This window comes from Thermomyces dupontii, assembly GCF_041956625.1.
Source record: "Thermomyces dupontii strain NRRL 2155 unplaced genomic scaffold VTN31scaffold_5, whole genome shotgun sequence".
Taxonomy (NCBI): Eukaryota; Fungi; Ascomycota; class Eurotiomycetes; order Eurotiales; family Trichocomaceae; genus Thermomyces; species Thermomyces dupontii.
In genome coordinates, this window is record NW_027192311.1 from 1,279,478 (window position 1) to 1,303,711 (window position 24,234).

At 53.7% G+C, this 24,234-nt stretch overlaps 9 protein-coding genes across 9 annotated transcripts; 4 read left to right on the top strand and 5 right to left on the bottom strand.

Moving 5' to 3' along the window:
- Positions 1 to 502: 502 nt before the first annotated feature.
- VTN31DRAFT_5742 (uncharacterized protein) lies at positions 503 to 2,776 on the top strand (the record flags this gene model as incomplete). The annotated part of the gene is made up of 1 exon (XM_069406275.1): positions 503 to 2,776. One exon carries the CDS (start codon positions 503 to 505, stop codon positions 2,774 to 2,776), a length of 2,274 nt encoding a protein of 757 aa, XP_069259899.1.
- A 663-nt stretch (positions 2,777 to 3,439) lies between these two features.
- VTN31DRAFT_5743 (uncharacterized protein) lies at positions 3,440 to 4,519 on the bottom strand (the record flags this gene model as incomplete). The annotated part of the gene is made up of 1 exon (XM_069406276.1): positions 3,440 to 4,519. One exon carries the CDS (start codon positions 4,517 to 4,519, stop codon positions 3,440 to 3,442), a length of 1,080 nt encoding a protein of 359 aa, XP_069259900.1.
- Positions 4,520 to 6,268: 1,749 nt separating this feature from the next.
- Positions 6,269 to 7,406, top strand: VTN31DRAFT_5744 (uncharacterized protein; the record flags this gene model as incomplete). Its single annotated transcript, XM_069406277.1, has 2 exons — positions 6,269 to 6,340; positions 6,396 to 7,406. 2 exons carry the CDS (start codon positions 6,269 to 6,271, stop codon positions 7,404 to 7,406), a joined length of 1,083 nt encoding a protein of 360 aa, XP_069259901.1.
- Positions 7,407 to 7,731: 325 nt separating this feature from the next.
- Positions 7,732 to 9,729, bottom strand: VTN31DRAFT_5745 (uncharacterized protein; the record flags this gene model as incomplete). Its single annotated transcript, XM_069406278.1, has 2 exons — positions 7,732 to 9,024; positions 9,130 to 9,729. 2 exons carry the CDS (start codon positions 9,727 to 9,729, stop codon positions 7,732 to 7,734), a joined length of 1,893 nt encoding a protein of 630 aa, XP_069259902.1.
- Positions 9,730 to 10,380: 651 nt separating this feature from the next.
- On the bottom strand, positions 10,381 to 11,229 carry VTN31DRAFT_5746 (uncharacterized protein; the record flags this gene model as incomplete). Its single annotated transcript, XM_069406279.1, has 3 exons — positions 10,381 to 10,923; positions 10,986 to 11,043; positions 11,174 to 11,229. The coding sequence occupies 3 exons, from the start codon at positions 11,227 to 11,229 to the stop codon at positions 10,381 to 10,383; spliced, it is 657 nt and encodes a 218-aa protein (XP_069259903.1).
- Positions 11,230 to 11,552: 323 nt separating this feature from the next.
- Positions 11,553 to 14,394, bottom strand: VTN31DRAFT_5747 (uncharacterized protein; the record flags this gene model as incomplete). The annotated part of the gene is made up of 2 exons (XM_069406280.1): positions 11,553 to 13,934; positions 14,032 to 14,394. The coding sequence occupies 2 exons, from the start codon at positions 14,392 to 14,394 to the stop codon at positions 11,553 to 11,555; spliced, it is 2,745 nt and encodes a 914-aa protein (XP_069259904.1).
- Positions 14,395 to 14,996: 602 nt separating this feature from the next.
- On the bottom strand, positions 14,997 to 15,757 carry VTN31DRAFT_5748 (uncharacterized protein; the record flags this gene model as incomplete). The annotated part of the gene is made up of 5 exons (XM_069406281.1): positions 14,997 to 15,032; positions 15,096 to 15,239; positions 15,302 to 15,465; positions 15,538 to 15,650; positions 15,708 to 15,757. 5 exons carry the CDS (start codon positions 15,755 to 15,757, stop codon positions 14,997 to 14,999), a joined length of 507 nt encoding a protein of 168 aa, XP_069259905.1.
- A 1,239-nt stretch (positions 15,758 to 16,996) lies between these two features.
- Positions 16,997 to 17,554, top strand: VTN31DRAFT_5749 (uncharacterized protein; the record flags this gene model as incomplete). Its single annotated transcript, XM_069406282.1, has 2 exons — positions 16,997 to 17,079; positions 17,161 to 17,554. The coding sequence occupies 2 exons, from the start codon at positions 16,997 to 16,999 to the stop codon at positions 17,552 to 17,554; spliced, it is 477 nt and encodes a 158-aa protein (XP_069259906.1).
- Positions 17,555 to 19,256: 1,702 nt separating this feature from the next.
- Positions 19,257 to 20,147, top strand: VTN31DRAFT_5750 (uncharacterized protein; the record flags this gene model as incomplete). Its single annotated transcript, XM_069406284.1, has 1 exon — positions 19,257 to 20,147. One exon carries the CDS (start codon positions 19,257 to 19,259, stop codon positions 20,145 to 20,147), a length of 891 nt encoding a protein of 296 aa, XP_069259907.1.
- Positions 20,148 to 24,234: the final 4,087 nt, after the last annotated feature.

Consider the following 24,234-nt stretch of genomic DNA (forward strand, 5'->3'; position numbering starts at 1 on the left):
GCAGGCATTTGCATCTTTAGTCTGTGTTGTACGCGCTTTGCGTGCCGGGGGCCAGCCCAGTTCGCACCGTTGTGAATCATAGCCGATATCCCGCTTGCAATTGCCTATATCTGTTGCAACTCTCCTTGACAGCTCGTCAGTCTCGTATGAACATCTCTCAATTCGAGTTGGAGCCGTGGAGGGCCTCGTACACTGCCGAACCTTGGGTCCTACGTCTAGCCTTCGCTCGAAAGTGCCAGTCGTTACGCATAAACAAGATCTCGTCGAACCGGTACATTACCGAATTTCACCGCCGTGCCATCATGACTTGTGGATTGCTCGTCCGATCCTAACGGATTTCCTGCTGAACACCGTCGCTCAACCGCCTTGAAACTCCCCCGCTCAATCAGATCAGTCTAAACCCTCTAGACCAGATTCATGCTTTTTGTAGACCCTACATCTTACGAAAGCTGCCAGTCAGCTCTGCAACGATTCGTTCGATTTTATTGATAGACGAGCGAAGATGTTGGACACGCTCGTTTCGCTGGCGAAGCGCATTGATGTCCCAATCACCGCATCTACCACACCGGAGCAGGTGGCGGAGATGCAGCGGGACCCATGGTCGCAGTCAGGAAAATATGGCTATGCTTGGGTCTACTTCTGTGTCGTCCTCCTCGTTCTCATGGTCTTGATTCGAATATACCATACCTGGGGTGATAGATTTCGGATTGCATTTCACAAGGAGTCTGTGTCAGAAACGCACGTTGCTTGGGGCTCTGAACAGGAACTGTCCAGCGCTGCTACTGAAAACTCCTCTCGGCCGTTTTTCGCTTCAGGCACTGCCCTCCAGACTTCGAATTCGCAAGAGTTGTCTGCGTCGAAGATGGCACCAGTGAACAACATCATTGCCTTCTTCCGATGGATTTTTTACCGGCCAATTCCTTCGATCAAGCTGGGCAAGACGGAACTCGTCTTTCCGTCAATGGCAGTCACTGCGCTTGTTCTCGCGGCTCTGGCATTTACGACACTGTACTGCTTCCTTCCTCGGCCCCTCTATTTCTCCAGCATCGCACTGGGGTCTCCGCCTCTGGCCATCCGCGCCGGCATGATGGCGGTGGCCATGGTGCCGTGGATTGTTGCGTTGGCAGTGAAAGCCAGTGTTGTGAGCTTGGTCACCGGAATCGGCCACGAGCGACTCAACGTTCTTCATCGTTGGCTGGGGTACCTGTGCTTGTTCCTGACACTCGTACATATGATTCCTTTCTACATCCAACCGGTTTGGGAGAACGGTATCTACGAGCTTTTCCGACAATCGCTTATACCCTCTGGGACGAATATGTACGTCTTCGGTACAGGCTTCGCGGCCTTTGCACCGCTCGCCTTCCTTTGCATCCACTCACTTCCATTTATCCGCTCGAAGGCGTATGAGTTTTTCGCGTACATCCACGGACCGATCGTGGCCATTTTCTTGGCCATGCTCATCTGGCACACGAAGAATTTCTTGATGTCGTGGGGATATATCTGGGCCACCATTGCCGTTTGGTTCTTTTCATACTGCACCAGGGCATTTTATCTGAATTGGTTCAGCCCGCTGCGCCTGTCTTGGTTGATTGGAGAAGAATGTGCGGTGACAATCCTTCCGGAAAACGCGGTGAAAGTGACGATCCCGACACAGATGAGATGGAAACCCGGACAATATGTTTATCTTCGCATGCCCGGTATCTCGCCGTTTGAAAATCACCCTTTCACGATCGCGTCCCTCTGCAGCGATGACTTCCCATCGACTTACGGCCCCGAATATCGAGACATGTCGCTGGTGTTCAGGCCTTTCAACGGATTCACACGCAAGGTCCTCGAGACGGCACGTGCGAAAGGACCGTACAAAATTTACCGGGCATTCCTAGATGGGCCTTACGGAGGCATGCAGCGGGAGCTGGCTGCATTCGACGATGTAATTTTCTTTGCTGGTGGAAGCGGAATCACTGCGATTGCGAGCCAGCTCTTGAATCTAATCAAGAAAATGAGAGACGGGAAAGCCGTGACAAAGAATGTTCGTGTGATCTGGGCTCTGAAGCGACCAGCGGCAATGGAATGGTTCAAGGAAGAGCTGCGAATCTGCCGGGAATATGCACCTCCTAATTCGGTGCACTGCCGTTTCTTCCTGACGGGGGTCAAACAGGGCCAGGGGATTGACACTGTGGAAGAGATTCTCCATGGTGTCCCAAGCAAACGCACCTCGGCTTGGATCCGAGAGGAGGCCGCAGGCGATGAGGAGCGGGAAAAGGCGCTGAGGGCGGAGAATGAGGACGCCATCACGGCACTCCCGGAAGCACATATTCATAATTCGTACTCCGGGCTCAATCGCTATCAACATCACTCCGTGCCGATCCCCAAACCATACTACAACACCCCCGCTAGTGATTCTCCGCCGCAGCTTACTCCGAGCGCCCACAGCACGCCGGAACAGAACTTCGCTGGCTTCGAATTTGGATTCCAGCAGCCGCAGCCGCAGTCGCAGCCGTCCACCCCCATCCAGACTCGCAACAGCCTGATGCGTTTCGCCTACCTCCCGCGCCAGAAACGCGATAGCTGGCGCACGGAATACGGCCGCCCGGACGTGGAGGGCTTGCTGCGCGAGTACTCCCGTATCTTTGGTCGGCGCACGTGTGTCTATGTCTGCGGCCCACCCAGCATGCGGATCCAGGTCACCAGGACAGTGGCACGGCTGCAGCAGCTGGTGATGTCTGATCCCTCCAAGGATGAGATTTTTTTGCATGCGGAGAATTACGCGCTGTGACTTGCGCCGTCGCTTCTATTCCTTTGGCTTTTTTTTTTTTCTCGATACCCAGGTGGCATAGTTTCGCTGTATATACTTCTTAGGCGTCAATGGAGCTGGTCGTTTCCTGGTCAACGTACGATCCAGTCTGAACTATGTTGAGTTTCGGCAGGTTATGACGCATCTAGCATCTCTAGAAGTATCTGAGGTAATGAAACAAGTGGTCCTGACCAAACAGGCTGATATCTGATGCTTGATTCAACTCGCAGTCTACGAGTCTATGCCATGGAGGATAGGAAACAACCTCTATTTATGTACATGTAGGTACCTAGATGAGAAACAACATAGATGTTAGGCAGCCACAACAAACACAAGATAAATAATGGATACTTGATGGATGTACGCGATTCATCAGAGCCTCTAACATAATACATTTACAAGCTGCCCAAGCGATAGTTCTACAACCCTACGCGGCTATCATAGACAAGAGTAATTGGTCGCTTGTACTAACAGCTCTAAGCAACAGTGCATCATCACATCGTGTGGTGGCACATGTACTGTATCCAAATTGTTCGACTCCGGGTATAAACATCGACGTGCTGATATGCATCCATGAAAGCGGGAATAATTCACAACATGCAGGACTTTAACGTCTCGAGTAGATGCAGCAGCAGGATTCCGTTATTATAGCACCTCCTCTGCCTTGCGTTTACGACCCCCACTCCCTGCGGTCGAGGGCGAATCGTCGCCGCTGTCCAGTGGGCGGCTGTCGTCGGCCAAATGCCGGACACCGTGGTCCTCTGGATCGGCATCGGCAACCTCGACTTTTTCCCAGTCATCATCATCATCACCATTATCGTCATTCTTATGCTGTTCTGTGGTTGGGTTTTGTCTTGGTGGTACGGACTCGACGGCTTCCTCCTCCCACTCCAAATTCAAACGGACGATTCTCGCCCCGCCCGGATTCAGGCGCTTGTAGTATCCCTTGACGACATCGCCTTCGATACGAAATCCGCGCGCCGTGTACCAGTGCAGCGCGTCGTCGTTCGTCTCGTGCACGTGGGCCGTGACGCTGCGGATGTTGTAATGTCTTACCAGAGGGGAAACGCAGTATTTCTTTGTTGACTGCGACGGCGGCTCCGTGTACAACAGGGAATGTAGCAGTGATGCGGCGACGCCGTGCCCGCGGTAGGGAGACAGCAGATGCAAGGTCTGAATGTAGAGGTTTGTCGGCGGGGCGCGGCCCTCCCCTTCTGCCTCGAAGAGCTTCTCTAACCGACATCGAATTCCTCCAATGACTTTATCGGTGTTTGCGTTCGTGCTGCTGTTGGCCGTTGTTGGGCCCTGCGCATACGGATGGTCATGATACACCGCGACGCGCGACAGTGTCTTGATAATCGGGTCGGTGACGCATGCCGTATAGAACGAGTTGGAGTACCTGACCGGCAGCAAGAGGCCCGTAATGCGGCTCAGGGATGGGATATGTCCTGTGCGCACGGGATCAATGGTGATTTGCGGATGCGGGGTTGGAAAGCTGGAGAGGTTGGTGTCTGGGAAGGGTGTCGGCTTGAAATTGAGGTCGCAGAGTCCTGCGGATTTACTTGGGTAGGGCTGCGACAGCGATGATTGCGAGGCTGGTGGAAGAGACGGCGCAGGTGGACGGATTGGTGGCTTATTTTGCGGAGGTGGAGGAGGGGGAGACGAGGCGATTGGGCGGGGCTGCCGCGATTGTGACTGCGCTTTGGACAAGAATGGATATGTCATGGTAGAGACTGTACAGTGTCATCGCAGAGGAGCATGCTAAATTTGTATTATCAAAGCTTGAAGCTCTGCTTCAATTCAAACGTGCTTCATCGAGGGTGATTGTTCAGATAAGATCGCGTGGCATCTTATCAGTGAAGTAACTTCATCCACGCTAACCGTATGTAGTTTAGCCAACGCGGGAGTCATGGGTCTTTTCCAAATACAGTTTAGCGCATCCTCCCCGAGTCCCTTGGAGCTTGAACTGCTTCCGTTCAGGGTCTGAGTCCATCACGACATAGAGGGAGAGTCTATGACGTTCTATCGTGCCATCTTGCGTGATCTTAAATTGCTTATGGTACAACAAATTATGAGGAAGCATCATAGCATAAGGTTACCTTGAGCACTGCGCTATGGCTATGGCGGTAAGGCAGAGCTGCTCGGACGACTGGAGTTATTCCGCTCACATTCGGTAGTTATAGGTAGTTGTTATGAACATCACAAAATCTTAAAGAAGGGACACAAGTCAGAACAAATTGTCTGCCATGAAGAATTACAGACCAATCATCAATCCATGCTAAACAGATGAACCTCAACTGCAAGCATGTCATAAATTCATTGATTGAAGTTGCTGCAAGTCATGAATAAGCAATCTCATAACTAACTAGTTACTATTCACGTGCCCTGTGATTACATAATCATGCCCGTTTTCTTCCCGGAATCTGACGATCCAGGAGCTCAGAAGAACTCAATCTTTCTGACGACCTTTGTTCTATTCTTCTTTGATAGAGCAGATTGGAAGGAGTTGTAGTATTGGGACAAAGCTGACACCGGGATTGTTGGGCTGCTGAGACCCGGAGAAGACGGAGTCAGGCCGAATTTAGCGTAGGTTTAGGCTGGAAGGGCCAGTCGGAGCCTCGGAGGTGCGGCGATTATCAGACTCGGCATCAATCTTCAAGTCATCCTGCAAACCACATCTGTCTCCAGCCGGCCGATTTGTTTGTTTGTATCGTCCGCCTCGTCCGTCTCTTGGAATTGCATACCTGTTGATTCAGGTGGCCCCGTTCGTGTATAGAGTGAAAAAAACCCGAGGGGGTTCCTTGTCCAAAGTAAGCTTCTGCTGTGCGATCATTTTCAGAGACTGGAATTGTTGACCGCTGCTGCTAAGCTTCCTTTTCATAAAGCTTGTGCAGACTGTCCTCCGAATCTTGTCGCTCCTTTGTACCTTTTCCTCTGCATCAGCCCTTTCAAACGGGAATGCCGTGAGCAGGCATCCTTGCACTCCGACCTGGTGTCCATCGTCATTCATCGTGAATCGTGACCACGTTGGATCCAACGACGGCTACTGATCTATTGTGATGCAACAAGCGAGTGACCTTGTTTTGGATGGAACAATAGGCGTGAAATAAATGGTTGATTGAGGGTTGAAGTATCTCGGCGGCTGCTGAGCGTGGGTTCTGGTAAGTATACTTGCATGAATGCTGTCTCAATAAGCCATCATGTTCTCTTTTCATATGCATCTTGGTTCACACTTTTTTTTTTCTGCTTTCGAATCTTTTTTTTTTCTTGTTCCTCCTACCTTAGTGCTATGCTCTTGCTGTCTGCACCTGATCCCCTGCCCCTGCCTTCAATCTATCTTTCTACATCATGACCATCCGCTGCTACATCATATACTCTGACATCGACCTGGACACCCTCAATATCCTGCTGGACAAGCGTGATGAATCATCTGACGATGAGGAAGAGGGAAACTCGACCACAGTCGCTTTAGACATGACCGGCTCCGATTCCCCGAGCACCGAGGCAGGCCCTCGTACCATTCCGCAGGGGACGATTGCAGAGTTGGTATGTCTCTCGTTCAAACAATGTCTACATTGTCCCTGTTTGCTGACCGGGCTAGACCAATAACATTTTGAATGACACATTCTACAACATCGTTCACGAGATCGTGGCAAAGGTGCATCGAGATGAAAAGATTGCTCGGCAAAAGTCGGCAGTCACTTTGGCCCGCCAGAAAGCCGAAGAGGAGATTGCCCGACTTCGCGAGAGCGAAGGGGTGGGCAAAGCGAACAAGCCGAGCGATATCGAGACAACCGAGGCATTGGAGAGCAAAGTCCGGGTAGAGACGGATGGCGCCATCTTCGACGGCGGAAAGGTGTACCTCAAGGGCAACCCTCTGTCGACGACCAAGGAAATCATCTGCCCTCATTGTCGATTACCACGTCTTCTGTACCCGACCACCGGGGTTGGAGCTCGTCCTCCGCCAGATCCGTATCGGGAGTATTGCTCGAAGCATCCGGTCATCAACAAGCCGGGGGTCGACGTGAATGGCAATCCCTTCGCAACGGACAAGCCCAATCCCAAGAAGAAGAAACACAATGTCAACACCAACAACAACACGCCAGGATCCAGCCCTCCGACCACGCCGGATGGTTCCTTCAAGCAGCATGTGCCTGAAAAAGTATCGTTCCCGACTGTCAAATGTCCCAACTGCCCGCGCTACGTCGTCGTCACCCGCGTCGCCCAGCATCTTGATCGGTGCTTGGGACTGTCGGGGCGGGGCGCTAGTCGCAACCGCACCCCTCAAGATGCCAACACCTCTGCGGCCAACGGCTCGACATTCGATCCCAACACCGGGTCAAAACCGACGTCCGCTTTAAACGGCTCCTCGGCGCCGAAGCGTCCACTCGTCGATGACGATCTCTCCCCGGTCAACCACAAGAAGAAGAAACTCACCCTGAAGAAATCAATGGGCGCCAAACCGGCCGGACCGAGCAAGTTGAAGAACGGGACCACTCCGGATACGATCGCCGCGATGGAGGCGGCGGCAGCAGAAGCGGGCAGTGTCGACAATAATTCCAAGGCGTTTTCGGATGATGAAGAGACCAAGGCCGAACTCAGTGGAGCTTGATTTATTGAAGTGTCATAAAAGATCATGAGAATGTGGGTTGACAAGTTGTTTCTTGTTTTTGTGTTATCATGAACGGAAGGGAAGGGAGGGTTGTATATACCTTGTGTGCATTTGACAGCGGCGGTTTCGGCACTGGGAGTTCTTGAGTGGGCATTGCTTGGTTTTTTGGTGGGTGTTGGTCATTTGATGAGTACCATTACTAACTTCTAATGGCCTACGTGATTTACATGATAACAAGGTTCATTTCAAATTCATGACGGGGGAAATCATTTAGCACTCAAAAAAAAAAAAGGTACATTAGAATAGGTACATACTAGTGTTATTCTTACTCGCACTGGTTCTCCTTCCGCGCCACCAGCGCAATCAGCGCGGCCCCAACGCCGCTGCCATCCTTTGCGATGTCAATCTCGATCTTCTTCTCCTTGTCGCCGATCTGGGGCACCTCGCACATGACCTCGCGGATGTAGTCGATGTAACCGGGGTAGAACTCGACAAGGCTGCCATCAACGCCGATGTCGATGGTGTTGTCGTTGGAGCCGAGCTTGTCGAGGTGGCCGGACTCGATGAGAACGGCGCTCAGCGCCATGCCGCTCAGCCGGGCGGCACGCTTGCCGATGGCGTGGACGAGGACCTTGACGGCGTGGGCGTCGTCGAGGGAGGCGTGATCCACCCCGAGATCCTTGAGCAGCGCCGCGCGCGTCGCCAGGTAGTCCGGCGACACGTCCGCCTCGACCGCGCTCAGGAAGCTCGTGTCCAGGCCGCCAACCTGGAAGAGCGGCGAGGAGGCCGAGACGGACTGGCCAAAGAGCTGGATCTCCGGGTCGCGCGCCAGGTCGACCAGCGTGCGGCGCAGGAGCTCGCCGAGGAACATGCCGGACACGCGCTTCTCGAACATCTGCACGCCCGGGTTGTTCGACTCCCTGTCCAGCTCCTGGTCGTACTTGGTGTTGGGCAGCACGCTGAGGTGGTTGTCGAAGCTGCCCCATTCGGCGTTGACGATCATCTGGCCCGTCGACTTGTCGATGCGCCCGTCGGGGTTGTCCGCGAGCTTGGTGATGCGCTTCAGGTCCTCAACGTACGCGCCGTTCGTCCCCGTGCCGAAGATGGCGCCAATCACCGTCTTGGCGTTGCCGGGGGATGTGTACGCCCGCGCCATGAGCGTGCCGACGGTGTCGTTCACCAGCGCCGCCACCCGCACCGGCAGATTCAACTCGTCCAGTGCCTCCTGCAGCATCGAGCACACGTCTTTCCCGACGGCGTCCGGGATCGTAAACCCCTTGGTCCATCGGATCAGCGTCCCGCTGTTAATGGACACCTGGTCCACGGGGAAACTAAACGTAAACCCTAGATCGAAGATTTTTTTTTCCTCATAGCCATCGCCGTCCTCTGTTGTACGCCGCTTATGCCTGTGTGCCGCGAACTCGGCCTGGTACTTGTCGAGGAACATCTTGATCTGCTGGGCTACGAACCGGAACAGTTCCTTGTAGGAATTGCCGGTCATCAACTCCTGCGGGATGGTGATCTTGGACTGATTGAAGTTGTAGGTGCCATTTCCACGCAGCTCGACCGAGCAGACGCGGAAATTCGTGCCGCCGAGGTCTACGGCTAGATACAAGCCCTACAGCAATTCATCCGGCGCCGGGTCAGCGATCGCATACGGGGAAAAGGGGCCAGAGGCGCAAAAGAAGGGAGATAGAGAGGGAGAGAGAGAGAGTTGGCGAACCTTCTCCGTCCCATCCGGCACGCTTGTCACATAGGTTGGAATCTGGCTAAGAGTCGTGTTGGACCGCGACAAACCCTCCCGCATTTCCCGGATGAATTCCTCGACCCCGCGCTGGACCTCTTCCGGCGGATACTCAAATTGGGCGGCGATGCGGCGAGCCGCGTCGACGGGGTAGGCGCGCGTGGACATGATGACGTCGTCGTCGTCGCCCGGCAATGACAATTGCAAAGCAGGATTGGGGCACGAGGAAGGGGAGTAGTGGTAGGAAGAACAGACTGATTGATCGGCGAGGAGGGACGATGGGGCGGAAATGAGATCAACGGGCGGTTGTGGTGGTAGTGATGGTGAGGGGCGAGGAAGATTATGACTATTAGGGCTACGAGGTGCCTGATGATCCCAGTCCCAGTCCCAGTCCACCACGCGCTGATGAACGGCGATGAGGTGGGCCAAGCCCAGGATGACTGCTCCCAGTCCCAGCACCAGCGCCCAGGAGGGCTTCTCGGTGAGCTCGGCAAGCAGTGCCGTCAACGGCCATGGTGCTGCCGCGGTTCGTCCCGTCTTCGGTTTGCCAGGGGGTTCCGCGGCCGGTGTCGTCGTCATCGGAGATCCATGCTTGGACAGAACCCGGAGTCCACACTTCACACCAATTTCAACCCTCTTCAGGGTCGACAGAAATGAGGGGCTAAAAAAAAAAGACTCAAAAAAAAAAAAAGCGGAGGATCGGAATGTCCGAGCCCCTGGGCTGGGGTTTAGTGACCCTTGGCGGCTGGGGGAGGGCAAAATGCAACGTCAGAGCAATATCCAAGAAACTCACGACGTACTGTAGTCCACGAGGAAATTAGCAAATAGAACACGCGAGACGGCCATATGGATTGGTTCTTGGGACACCTGCAAGTCACGCACACCGAAGGGAGTGGTCCCGGAGAGCAAAACACAGGTCGATTCTTAGCTTCGGGCTTTTAACGGCGCAAGAGTGATAGCGAATCCCGGATTGCCGAAATGGGGCTACGGTATGCTTTTGCGAATTCCGCGATGCTCCAGTCCATCAGACACTCACTACTGCCAGCCAGCATCCCGCAATCGCCCGGGTCAATATCAAAAGACGTATCCAAATATGTACCTAACCTACACCCTAACAGAATCGTGCACGAAGGAGAGCCGGAAAGACACGTCTATAGAGATAATGCTACATGTACGAAAGTGTAGTTACATCCCAGATCGACAAACATCGAATGCCTCATCCGTATCTTCCTACCCAACCACCCGATCCACAAACGACCGCTCCATCTTGGCCATCTCCTGCTTGAATTGCTCCACCTCCTTCCAGCAATCCAGCGGCCGTCGATCATTCAAACGCAGGCATCGCACCACCTCGGATCGGGCACGCTCGACGTTCTCATCCAGATCCGCCAATTTCTTCTTGGACTCGAGCTTCCCCCGGAGCCGCTCGATCTCCTTCAGAACCGTCTCGCGCGACGGATCGACGTCCGTAGGCGTTGGCTGCGGGTGCGCCGGCTCCGGCGGGGCCGGGGGCTGCGAGTCGATCGGGAAGGAAGGCGTGTCATACTCCCGCCCGGCAAAAGGAATCCGCGGCGCGTCCAAGTCTAGGGATCCCGCCGGCGCAGCAGCAGTTGGAGAAGGTTTCGACGGGACATTGCGGTTGGGCAATGCCTCGGCGACGCGGCGCTCGATCTCTTCCAAGCTCTGCTGTTCCCGTTGTCGTAGACGCTCGAGTTCTTCCGCCACGCGGGCTTGGATGTGTAGTTCTAGTTGCTTGGCGCGAGCCGAGTCGGTCTGTTGAAGTCACGTTTCAGTAGGAGATTCGCGCAGGGATGAGAGAGGTCTCAAGGCCGTACCTCTGTATTGGACCGGAGCGAATCGATCAAGCTGTTGGAGAACTGGACAGGAGTTTCACTAGAGGACAAGATGGACCCGTCAGTAGAGGCAGATCAGATAGACTCGGTGTCCGAATCGCTCAAACTCGGCGACAACCATTGCATTGGGCCAGCAAGAAACCAACCCAAGTCCCATCTAAGGCACTCACCTGGAAAAAACATGCTTCTGGCCCGGTGACTCGGGCTTCGAACTGCCGGCGCCCATTGTGTGGGCCAATTGAGAGTGTCAATGGCGCCGGTTGAATAGAGAACGCAAGGTCGTTCTTGATCTGCCCTTGAGGCCAATACACGGGGTAGTCTGGAGAATTTCCTACCGTCGGCTCTGTCGTCACTCTTCCACGGAATCCAGATGAGTCACGTGATGAGACTTTAATGCCTTAACCCTGAGGTGTCGACCTCTCACCGAAAACATTTGCCCAAGGCTTACAAAGTAGATCATGCGATACGTTACGAACGTACGAACGCACAAACGATTGTTCCGTCATTCTATGGGGTATCTCAGGTAATATCAAAAGTGAGAATCAAAGCTTAGACAAACTCCCAGAAGCCCAATCTTCCCACTCGTTCCCCTGCGGAGCGAACAATACATGTTCTTCTCTCGCGATCTCGTCGCCGGGCGACATTCGGCGATGGCCGTTCCAATCGGCCGGCTCCTTGCGTATCTTGTTGGTCGCCGATAGCGTCGTCCAAAACCTTGGACAACAAGATAGATCCGACCCCCGTGCCCCGTCCCTCAGCGAGGTTGTAGTTTCCCGACGTGACGAATCCGATCAGATCCTCCTCCGGTGGCAGGGGCAAATGACTGGCTCTCTCATCTTCTGAGCCGGAAGGTGATACCAGCGTAGTGGCTATTTTACCAACCAACTGGGGGTCGTGGACAAGGGTAATCGTTGATGGTTCCTTTGTTTGTGTTGGTCGGTCGGGTGGCCGGGCGGGGGTATCTGCTGACTGCTTCGGAGACAAGAGCGAGAGCCATTGTTTTCGGAGCTCGGCATTGCCTGTCGGTAGACGGTAAATCCTAGCACACGGCTTCGGTGTCCCTCGACCATGGAGCGTGATTCGGACGGTTGCCAGGTGGGGTCGCTCTAGTAGATGCGCCGGGAGGTCCGAACGGGCGCGGCGAAACGCTGCATGTGCAGTTTCGGATCGGACCTGCTGAATTTCCAGAGGTGGACAAGTCGCAGTTTGAGTGTCCGAAGAACTCTGGCCCATATCGACATCCTCTGACTCGGGCAAAGCGTTGCCATTAGGCTCTGCGCTTCCTCGGCCTCGGACCAACCGTTCCCAATCGCATGCCCAACCAAGTCCGATTTCTCCCTTTTGGCCGTTACCCAGGTCGAGGCTATTGAATTCAATCCTCTTCCCCTTGGGCCGCCTCTCCCACTCCTTCCTTTTCTCATCTCCCTCTCGAACGTTCCATTCCCAGCCAGCGCGGGTGCCCGGATAGTCGCCAGGAAACCAAGGCTCACCCCGTTCGAACGCCAGCTGACGCTGTTCTAAGAGCCCTCCGAATCTAGGATTACCTCCAGTGGACAATGGGTAATACATCAGCATATACCACAAAGGAAGGACGCACTTCCACGGCAGGAGGACCGTCCATGTTCCACGCGAGCACGAATTTGCAGGATTACCTTTGGGCCTCGTGGCTAGAACGATCACTGGTATTTCAGGATCTCCAGGCTTCGAGGCTGGTCGCCCTCCTGGGCCCGCCTGAGCTCGGCGCCGGTTAACGGCTTTTTGACTGGGAAGGCAACGGATAGCGGCAAGACGGGCCCGTCGGTCAAATAGTGCTGGACTCCCTTGACTTTGGTCTGGTGGCCACGTGGACAACAAAGCTGCCTGTTCTCCCATGCTCGACTCGGAGAATGAAGGCTTCAATGGCTGGAATGGGAATTGCAGACGTGGGTCGCTGATGTTGAAGGCCAAGAGAGCATTCGCGGGAAGAGAGGAAGGGTCCGTGACGCCGAGAAGCGACGACCACGTGTGTTCGGGGCTATCCTTGGGAAACTGCGTTTCTCCTTGTGTAAAGGGACGCATGGTGGCGATCAGAGCCTCCGTAGATCCCGGCCCCGTGATTTCAATACTACCGATTTCGAACCGCAGATCTTCCACCATTACCGGCGGATTCTGTCTCTTTGACACCTCCAGTATTTCATTCCACAATTGTAGGAAAGCCGACGGGTGCACTCGTATCAGGATCTTGTCCCGCACTTTTTTCCCTTCGGATCCGCTTGCCTCGACGTTCTCCGACGTGCCCCTGACACACCATATCAACGTCACCGGTGCAATCGGCCTGCGATCGCCTTCCCGCTCATGGACCCATGCTTGCAGGCTTCGTGTTCCGCGTCTCCATTTCTCTCCTTTCTTGCCCCAGGCATCTTCGCCATCAACAGACAACGTCCTCAGTACGGTTTCCAATGCCGGTGCTGTCCCGTCAATCTGTATCGTCGACATATAACTCGTATCCCACGCCACCGCGCCACTCGTCCCCGCAGCACGATGCGTAGGCCTGTAACACTTCTCCGTCGGAGTGAGAGGGATGACAAACCGCCAGAGCGGTTCCTTCGACGGCGTCATGTGCGCGCGCTTGGCATGGTACATGTGTGTAGGCAGCCAGGTCTTCCCACGTTGCCGTTTCCGAAACTTGGAATCCGGCACATGAGGCCTGGAGAGCTTGTTCTTTTTGATTTTTGGCACCCTCGGGGCGATCTCATAGTTATGGCTTCCCCCTTCTTCTTCCAACGACATCGCCGAATTCTCTTTGTCCCGCTTCGCCTTTGCCGCCGCACGCCTGGCCTTGGTCTTTCGATTCAAGGCCTGAAGCCGTCGCGCCGTCTCCAGCCGGAGTCGAAGAAGATTCGAAGGTTTCCGTCGCCGAGCCGTCACGGTAGGCGTGTTGTCCTCTATCATCTACATTCCCCCATTTCCAATCAGCCCTCTAGAGTCTTGTCTTGGATTGTTGATGATATTGTAAAAAATCACGACGACAAAACCATGGCGCACACACCTCCCGCTTCGCCCTAGCCCTTAACCGCTTCGGCACCCTCTTCACATTATGACTCGCCGTCCTTCTCCGCATCGACCGCGGAACGCTCTGGAATGCGCGCGTATTGAGCGCCGCCTTGGACCGCTCCACCCCTGCCTCCAGCGCGCGGATCTCAAATTCACGCGCCCCGACGTACGCCGCCACGTCCAATTCCCCCGTGGCCGACAGCGCGGCGTCTGCGGACTGAACCGCCAACGCGCGTGCGTCGTGTGTTTTGGCGCGTTTCCGCGCGGCGCCGGCTGATGTCTGTTTCCCCGAAGAGCCTCCTCCCCCGCCGCCGCCGTCGAAGGGGGATTTTCGCTTTGAGGATGGGTTTAGGGTCATGATTTGAAATCGAAATTGAAACGAGTAGATAACTTAAGAAAAAAAATTGTTGATTGACGTCAAATCATTCTAACTTTGGGCTTCTCCAACTCTGAAGCGAGTTGAGACTCGTATGAAGCCGCATGATTGATTTTCCCGTCTCCGCAAGCGACTAACCTGATTAGGTTTAGTCTTGTGTTTTTAAGTGCTCTGTCGGATTTAATCTAATCCTTTTCAGGATAAAGGTTAACCTCGGCCGTAACGATATTGGGGGGGGGTGTATATTTTCGAAACCCAACCACAACTCCAATTGAACCCTCGGCTTGGCAACATAGCAACGACCATCCCGGCCTGCCCCCCCCTCACGAACTCCTCATGACCCCTCGCAGATCGCCTACAGACATGTTCCTGGCCATCGACAGGGACCTTACTCATAAGGTTTAGGCTGCCGATTATTAATAACTTTTTTTCAACGTCATGTGTGAATCGAAAAGCTGCTGTGATGAGAACGGAATCTATTGATGCTTGTCTGTGTCTAGTCTAACAAGGTCGAAACCCTTCATTCCCTGACATGCACTTCATTAATCCCTGAAACGTAACGCTTTCTATGTCTTGAGTCCCATTCAGAGGATCTCCAGGATGGCCTCAGCCTTGGAAACCTGCAAGCAAACGTCAGTATCCGGTTCATTGTCTGGTACCGGATCAACGAAGCATGGGCGTACCTCCAGAGTGTTCTTGGCGCTCTCCTTCTTCGCGTAGATGACCTTGCCATGGTCAATGACAATGGCATAGCGGTAGGTGCGGCCCTCTTCGTCCGCCCAGCCAAGGCTCTTGGAGAAGCGGGCGTCGGGGTCGGACAGGAAGAGCTGTGTCGAGTGCGTTAGCGTGATGCGCAGAACAATGATTTCAGTGAAAGGGGGGTTCTTACAATGTCGTCACCCTTGACGCCGTTGGCCTTGCCCCAGGCGCTCATGACATAGGCATCGTTGTAGGCGAGGACGGCAACGACATCGACGCCCTTCTCGCGCAGCTTGGGCAGGTTCTCAATGTAGCCGGGGACGTGGGCAGCCGAGCAGACGGGAGTGAAGGCACCTGCAATGGTCCTCGTGTCAGCCACTCTTTCCTTTCATGCAATTTCCAAGAATATCAAGCGCCATGACATACCCGGCAGAGCGAAGAGGACGACCTTCTTGTTGGCCCACTCCTTGGAAGCGTAGTAGTTGATCGGGATACCGCAAGCCTTGATGTCCTCGTTTTCGGGGGTCCAAGGAATGTAGCTGGAGGTTTGTTAGTTATCAAAGTTCAAGCGGGGTATTTCAAGAGAAAAGACATACGAGAAGACGACGTCGTCGGGGAACTTGTCACCGGGCTGGAGGGGAGCCATTTTGACGGATGCAATCGCAGAGGTTGATTGATGTTGAGCGAATGTAGCGTGATAGAGAGAGAGAGAGTGTGTGTGTACGATTAAACGTTATCTGGTCAGATCAAAGAGGGACAGGAGGGGCAGGGGAAGAGGGTTTTATATAGGGGCAATTGCGGGCAGGAAAGCTGATCAATCAATAATCCAAGCGCTACGGCAACAGGCCACACGGTCCTCCGTCCTCCCGTTCACAAAATTGTTCGCCCATCCGCTTCAATTTGCAAAGATCCAAATCCTGATCGGCTATAGAAGCGCCTTTGATTGGGAGATTCCAGGGTGGTCCGATAGTGGGAAAAGCAACGATTGGCCTTGCCCGCAATCGATGACTTTCTAGAGCGGTGACGTGACCCGCCTGGTGCTGTGAGCCAAACCTCCCCACCATCAAGACCAGAACGGACGACATGACTAATCTGCTTTTTCTCTTGCTGTGTGTTCCTGACTTTGGGAGGCCAATTTGGATGGATCCGATGGTTCGGATGTGTTCCAAGCAGCAGGAGGCGGTCTGGAGGAGCCGAGGTGAGGGAGAATCCAGTTTGCACAGTTTGTCCCACTCCGGCTTGTTTTGTGAAGACGAGCATGAAATCAATCATGAAATCATCGTCAAATTGTCTGCCATGCATTCGCCGAGACCTTAGTCCAGATTACTACCTAGTCCTCAAAGCAAGACAATGTTGTATACATACTACTATTACTATATGCCTTTGCATGTAGTTTTTTTTTTTCTATGAGCAAGTGCCCGAGTTTAACCTGCAGATTTCGACGCGTAGTAATTCATCGAACAAATCAAACATGCAGCGGCCCGTGCTGCCGACGGTCAACCGATCTCGCACCATGGAGCGGCACCCTGCAGTCCGATCGGCGGCATCGGCCGAGGCTCAGCCGGGCGGTGAGCCACCAACAAGATCACGTGACAAAGAACCTGCGCCAGAATTCGAGACTGGAGGACGAGGAGATCGCCACATCGATTTGTCAGAATCGCGGCGTAGAACATGACGGACGGGCCAGGCTAAGGTAAGCATGACGATCCGGGTCGGATGGGCGGCATTCGCAGATCTTGGGTGGCGTGAATTGCCCGACATTACCTATCAAAACAGAGTACTACGAGTAGTACTTACACCGACGGAGTACGGAGCACTCACTGAGCTTGATCAACTCTCAACTTGTATTCATTCTTCCACGCGTTGACCCGATCATCGATCCATCATGGCCGATATCAAGCCTCCGTTCACCACAAAAGAAGCAGCACTCCGCAAGGTCAAGGCAGCGCAGGATCTGTGGAACACACAGTTTGTCCATCCAGCCAGGCATTGGTGGCATTGATCATCAGCTTGACTACTGTTTTTTTTTCCGGCATTTTCTTGTGCCAGGAATCCAGAGATTATTGCCAAGTCCTACACCCCCGATTCGATCTGGCGCAACCGCGATCTGTTCTTCCAAGGAACCGACGCCATTGTCGCCTTTCTTACGGCCAAGTGGAACAGGGAACGCTCGTACCGGCTTCGCAAGGAGCTCTTTGCCTACACCGACAACCGCATTGCCGTCCAGTTCTGGTACGAGTATCAAGACGCGCAGGACGGCCTGAAGTGGAAGCGATGCTACGGGCTGGAGGACTGGACATTTGACCATGACACGGGGAAGATGCGCAAGCGGCAAATGTCAGGAAATGACATCTTGATTGGGCCGAATGGCAACGGCGAGGGTCGTTGGTTTGTCGATGGCGTAGATGTGAATGACGTCCGTATCACTGAAGAGCATTGGTAGTTGATGCAGGAGTTTGGAACATTTGGAATGCACCAAGTCAATAGTCCTAGCTGCAAATACCTACCTACCTTAGGTACCAGGTAGGTGCTATGGTCGTTGATCTTGTCTGAAGACGCGAGAGCTGTAAACGCGGAGACACGTGCACCGGTAGGTAGTCTACGCTTACCTAACCATAGTCGGAATAGCATACGGCAAGACCCTAAAGAGCCCTAATTAAACGACCGAACTTAAAATTCACTTCAGCAACCCAAACATTCATCCGAACTCTCTGAACGGCTGCACTTCAGCTTCATTATTGTGAACCATACATGGACATCAAAGTCCGGCCCTTTTGCCACAATACCCAGCTCATGGCCCTGGAAAGTACTATGCTTGTTTGTGTCTCGTTTTCCATCGGATGTAACAGGTAGTTACTCGTAAACTTTGCTCCGACAGGGATTGGAATGCGAGCCAGCGCGTGTTACCTCACACTTGGATCTTGAACATTCCGAGGCACGAAAAAAAAAAAAAAAGAGACCATAGATGAACGTCGTGATCTAAACTCTGTTTTTCTTCACAGAGATACATGTGGAACCTCTATGAAGAGCTGATGGGGATCAAGCAGGCAAGTCTCTTTTTCCTTTGCTTGGTGTGCCGCTGGTTGAGGTTACTTTTGAACATTGGTTGCTTGCATTCCAGCGGCTGTTTGTGCAAAGAACTCCAATCTTCACTCCCCCTGATTTGCCTGGGTAGCGTCGATATGCATCGTGATCAGCAACTGGACTATCTCGAGCTGGCATTGGTATGGAATGAGAGGGTATGGAAGCGATTGGCTCCTTGAGTGAGCATCTACAAACTACCCATCTACTGTATACGAAGTACACAGGGCAGAACTTTGATGACAATTCTCTTCCAGCCATCCACTGCATTTTCTCATACAGAATTCAAAAGGATGTGCTGCTGTGAACTAACCATCTCTAGACCATGGAAGCAAGAAAAGGATGAGAGGAGAGTTGCAATGCTCTGTGTTAGATGAGATGTCAGGTCGATGCATCCACGCCATCGGCCAAACACACCTCCGGCACACTCCTGTGCATTCCAGACTTGGAATGACCGCGGGGTGTCTGTCTGTGTGTGAGAGCGCTCACACACAAGGTCACAATCTGTTTCCATCTTTCCTTGAACACTCTCGTGTGGTCTTTCTCGTCGTGTGTGCCCCCCAGGTCCACTCGTTTCCGTGATTTTCGCACACACACACAAGTTGTCATCATCAATCCTTTCCTCGAACCCTCTTTTCTCAACCACACTGTGGTAAGTGGAATTGAGAATATAGGCAAGGCCTCTTCGTTCGTTTCCACATGTTCATTCCCTTTCTCACAAATACTTTTATTCTTTTTTTTTTTTCCCTGTTTTCAATTGCACTCCCCTTAGAGTTCTCAATTCAACTCTGCACACGACGCTTGAGAGTGAGAAAGTGTGGCGGGTCCCTAGAGATCCCTGCTATCACCGATCAAGATCTCGTAAGTAGTGCCTAACGCGGGCCTTGCGGAACATCTTGCTGTAGTGTTCTGGCTGTTACGGGGCCTCGTGACACGGCGGATGCTGAAGGATACCGCGTATCTACACGTCGTGTGAATCCCATCTGACCGGGGGACGCAGTGAGTCAATTCGGGCTGGGCCCCCGCGGTTCATCGTCTGGTGTCAGCAACAAACAACCTGGACGATGGAAGACAACCCATTAACCATGGCTCGGCCGCCACCGCAAGGTCGCCAGCCGCTCACAGAGGCGGCAGACAGGGCCAATCGCAGCCCCGCCGCTATGGCTCGAGCGACAGTGCACCATGAACATGTAGTGAAGACAGACGTCCAGACACCACCAGTCAACACGTCGATGGCCATCCAGAATCCGGTGCAGTTGTCGGTTACAACGGAGCCTCCAACCAAACCAAACCGAGATGCAGAGGTCTCCCTGGCGTCGTTACTGCAGGGGGCTTCAAAGCGCAAAACCCACGTCGGACCATGGCAATTGGGAAAAACTCTCGGAAAAGGGGCAACAGGTCGCGTGCGGTTGGCCAGACACGCTGTCACGGGCCAGATTGCCGCGGTCAAGATTGTTTCCAGAAGAGGTGCTTCGATGGTCAACAGTGAGAGTATTGCTGCCATGGATCGGAACGCCGGCTCGCTCAGAAATCAGTTGGGGCCCCGAGCCATTCCGTTCGGCATTGAACGGGAAGTGGTCATCATGAAGCTGGTTGAACATCCCAACGTGATTAATCTGTACGACGTGTGGGAAAACCGAGGCGAACTGTATGGGACCATCCCTTCCCCCCCCCGCCACTTAACTTTGATTGGGCTGACAAACGCCGCAGATATCTGGTTCTCGAGTACGTCAAAGGAGGAGAACTCTTCGATTATGTGTCGACAAACGGCCCTCTGCCTGAAGAAGAGGCTGTGCGGCTATTTCGCCAGATCATTTCCGGCCTGGCGTACTGCCACAGGTTCAACATCTGCCATCGCGACCTCAAGCCCGAGAATATCTTGCTGGACGAGAACCACAACGTCAAGCTGGCCGACTTTGGCATGGCTGCCCTCCAGCCCTCGGACGAGTGGTTGAACACATCCTGTGGCAGCCCGCACTATGCGGCCCCGGAAATCATCTATGGGCGAAAGTATCGCGGCGACAAGGCTGACATTTGGAGCTGCGGGATCATCCTGTACGCTATGCTCACGGGCTTTCTTCCCTTTGACGGCGGCGATCTTAATGGTACCTTGCGGCTCGTGAAGAAGGGGGAATACCATCTTCCGGCATGGCTGTCAATTGAAGCAGCAGATCTGATCCAGCGAATTCTCCAGAGACGCCCGGAAGATCGAATCAGCATCCAAGACATGTGGAATCATCCACTGCTGAAGAAATACGAAGTGCTTCACCAGGCCATGTTCGATCATCCCCTGGGACCGCCGCCCCCATTGTCCCTCGACGACTGCGGCCCACCCGTCGCCTGCCGTGAGGACATCGACTTGGAGATCCTGCGGAGTTTACAAACCCTCTGGCATGGTACCAAGTCCGAAGTGCTGGTCGAGCGGCTCCTTTCCCCCGAGTAAGTCCTGGCCGATGCATGAAATCAGCCCATGAATGATAAAGTGCTAATTCAGCACGGTGACAGACCGAACCATGAAAAGATGTTTTACTATGCCTTGATCAAGTTCCGTGAAGAGCAGCTCGAGAATTACCACGGATACCCCCTGAAATACTCTGCCAGCGACTATCACCACATTCGGCCCGCCGGGAAGAATGGAAAACCGCAGTCACAGGTGCGGAGGCGTTCTCAGTTCTCCATCTTGACCGACGTCAGTCGCTGCAGTTCGGGGAAGGAACCCAATTCACCATCCAGCTATGACCCGTATCGCGCGTCGCGGAACCCCGTCGAGGATCCCAATGTGCAGTATGCCACGGTAACGATCCACCGGCCTGATACCGAAATCCGTTTCAATGACAGTGATAAAGAAAACGAGATCAGAAGCGCCGAGCCCAAGTCGGATGAGAGTTCCACTGATGAGGGAACCCGCACACGCAGCCCGTCGGTTGAGATCATTCAGTGCAGCCGAGCAAGGCGCAAGGACTGGTCATTTCTCTCCAAGAAGTCATCGAACCTGTCGCAGCGGAGACCCAGCTCAGCGCGAGGCATTCGGGCAGCTCCAAGCCACCGCCGAAACGTCTCCTTCAGTCACATCCGCAGGCGCTCCCACCGGGGATCGGCGGCGGCACAGTCACAGGCCGGGCAGACCAAGCCGCAAGTATCCCCTGCTCGCGGCCTGGACCATGACCAGTGCTCGACGCCGCTTCGCCATGACTCATCGGCGGCTCAATTCAGCAGTCCGGCGCTGCCGTCTCCGCCGGCCATTGTGCGGCACTCCGACAAGGCTGCCAACGTCATAGACGTGGCCAAGACGCGCGACGTGACAGGCAATTACTGGACCGATGAGACCCGGAAAGTTTCTCACGAGCTCAGCATGATCTGCGAAGAGGCGTTCAACCGGTCGTCGCTGTCCACGGGGCGCATGGTTGGCAGCAGTATGGCGACGGTGACCAATTCCACGGCGACGTCCATGTCCATTCACAAAGGCAACGAGCCAACACGGCACCACAATCAGCAGCCGGCCAGGTTGAACATCAAAGACCTCGATCAGGCCCTGTATGACGCAGCTGTGGATCTTTCGACGTCCTACACCGTTAGGGAGTTGGCGGAAACACGTCGCAAATTGATCGAGCACTCGACTAAAGAAGGGTGCAACGGCCTCTCAAATCATTTGACCGAGGTGATTGCCCATCTGGAGCGGCTGATCGAGCAGGACCTTGCCCGGCACCGAAGAGCCGCCACGGAGAAAACTCACACCTCCAAGGTGATCGGCAACCCAACAACAGCCAGCAAGAGCACGGAAACTCCGGAGCTCCTGCCTTGCATTTCAAAGGAAGCTCTCACTCCCTTGGACAACGGCAGCTGGTACGATCTACAGCGTGTGAACCACCATGAATCCTCTCCCGGATCGCCGAACGTTATGACATCCAAAGAGGAAACCAAGACGCATACGATCCGCATGGTGCCACCCGACTCATCATCGATGCCGTCCCTCAAGGAAGTCAAGCCGCTGACGATCCGCAAAAGAAAATCGCCACCACCGACGGCGATGGCAATGTGTTCGCGGGAAGACTCGGCTGAGTCGATCGTGCATCACCAGATCCCCGGTCCTCAAGCGGAGCAGCACGACGACAACAATAACGTGCTCGTGGGCGCTCTTCGATACAATTCGCGCAGTCTGATGGCGCTGGAGCCGATCCAGGAGCACCCATCCGGACCTCGCCGCAACGAAGAGAAATCAGGCACTGAGAAGAAATGGTCGTGGTTTGGGAAACACAAGCACCAGCAACCATATGACTTCGACACCACTCTGCCTTCACCAAGGGATGCACCCCATACCCTCCCGGCCCTAGCTGAAATCGAACCGAGGGGAGGAGACCGGAGTGCTGCCGGGGCGAACGAAGCGTTCGGCAACAATCGCAGGACCTCCAGGGAACGCTACCGCACGTCGTTCCTGAAGCTCTTCAGCAAGAGGCCAAGGACCGGGATGTTGGACTCGAGAGGTAAGAACTCACAGGCTTCAGTCCTCGTTTCTCCGTTGCCGTCTGTCTCAGCTTGTGCACTAACTCTCATCGACTTGTCGACTTGAATAGCTCCCGAAATCGAACTAGTCGAACAAACCCCCGCGATCCAGCCCGCAAAAACGCCGGATCAGAAAAAGCGGCCCTGTCGCACTCGACCCGCCTCCTCAGTTGTCAGCCAGAACTGGTTCGCGCGGTTCCTCCATCTGAAGCCGGCGCAGCGCGTGGTGGCATTTAACGCATCCAAATCCAGGAGCCGCAAGGAAGTCTTCAGAACGCTCTGCGACTGGCAACTGTACGGGATGGAGGATGTACAGCTGGACAAGGCAGAAAGCGTCATCTGCGGCCGGGTGTCTGAGAAGAACTGTACCTTTCCCTCCCCTATTCCCTCCCCCCACCCAACCCCCTTTCCCTTCAGATGTGTTTGGCTAACGGGCAAAAAACAAAAAAAAAAAAAAAAAAAAGTAAACCTCCGTCTCCGTCCAGTTGAGTTCAGCGTTCAGTTCTACACGATCCTTGAGCACGGCCGCCACGCAAACCTCTGCGTTGCCCGCTTTCAGCAACGCCGAGGGGCGGCGTCGTCGTTTCACAAAGTTGTCGACACGCTGGAGTCTGTGATGCAGAAGCGTGGCTTGGCAGTTGAAGATCCCGCACGGGCGGAGAAGATGGTCAAGGTTCTTAGCAACGTGCCTTAAACATCGGACAGGCTCTGGCTTTGAGGGTTTCTGTTCAGAGTATTATGTATGGTGTAAGTGTTGTGGATGTGTCGCCCATTTGTATTTTTTTTTTTTTTTTTTTTTTTTTTGAGAAGGGGGCATGCTGGTTGTGTATCTCTTAAGTGTGCATCTGTTATTTGTGAAAAGAAATGGGCTTCCTTTGAATTGTTTGCAACTTCCGTTCGTTCAGTCTTGTGCCGTTCAGAACAAAATAATCGAGAAACATGTACGGTATCAATATTCATGTATCAATAATCACATAGTATTTATTAACCAATAACGAGATGATTGATCAGACAGCCTCCCAGTGCATACAAATGACAAAGAACAGCAGACAGCCACCCAATCCATTTCAAAAATGTTCATCCCTCCAGCCCGTCCAAGGCTCGAAAATCTCACATCAGACTGACTCCGCAACTTTTGTTATTGGATCCAAACACCCAGTTTCTATGGCTTCCGTGAATACCGCAAATGACCGCCTCGGAAATATAATCAATATCGAAAGCCACACACAAAGACCGCCCGGCCGAACCCCAAATGGAAAAAAAGGCTGCCTCCCGTCCCAAGTGTAGATAGAGTCGTCCATGAACGCGTCAGCATACCTGCCGCCATCCATGCAGAATCGGTTGCTCCGATACTTCCAGATCCGCGGAAGCCATGAGCACAAACCTAACGTCAAAAATGAAAGTGCAGCCGCAAGAGAAACAAGTCGTTGATCACATATTAGTTTGGGTCGCCCCTGGTAAATTTATCTGTTGTGATAAATCTGAGTAGCGAAAACCGCATGATGAAAGCATCCGATCAATGGTCTAATATTTGCAAGAAAG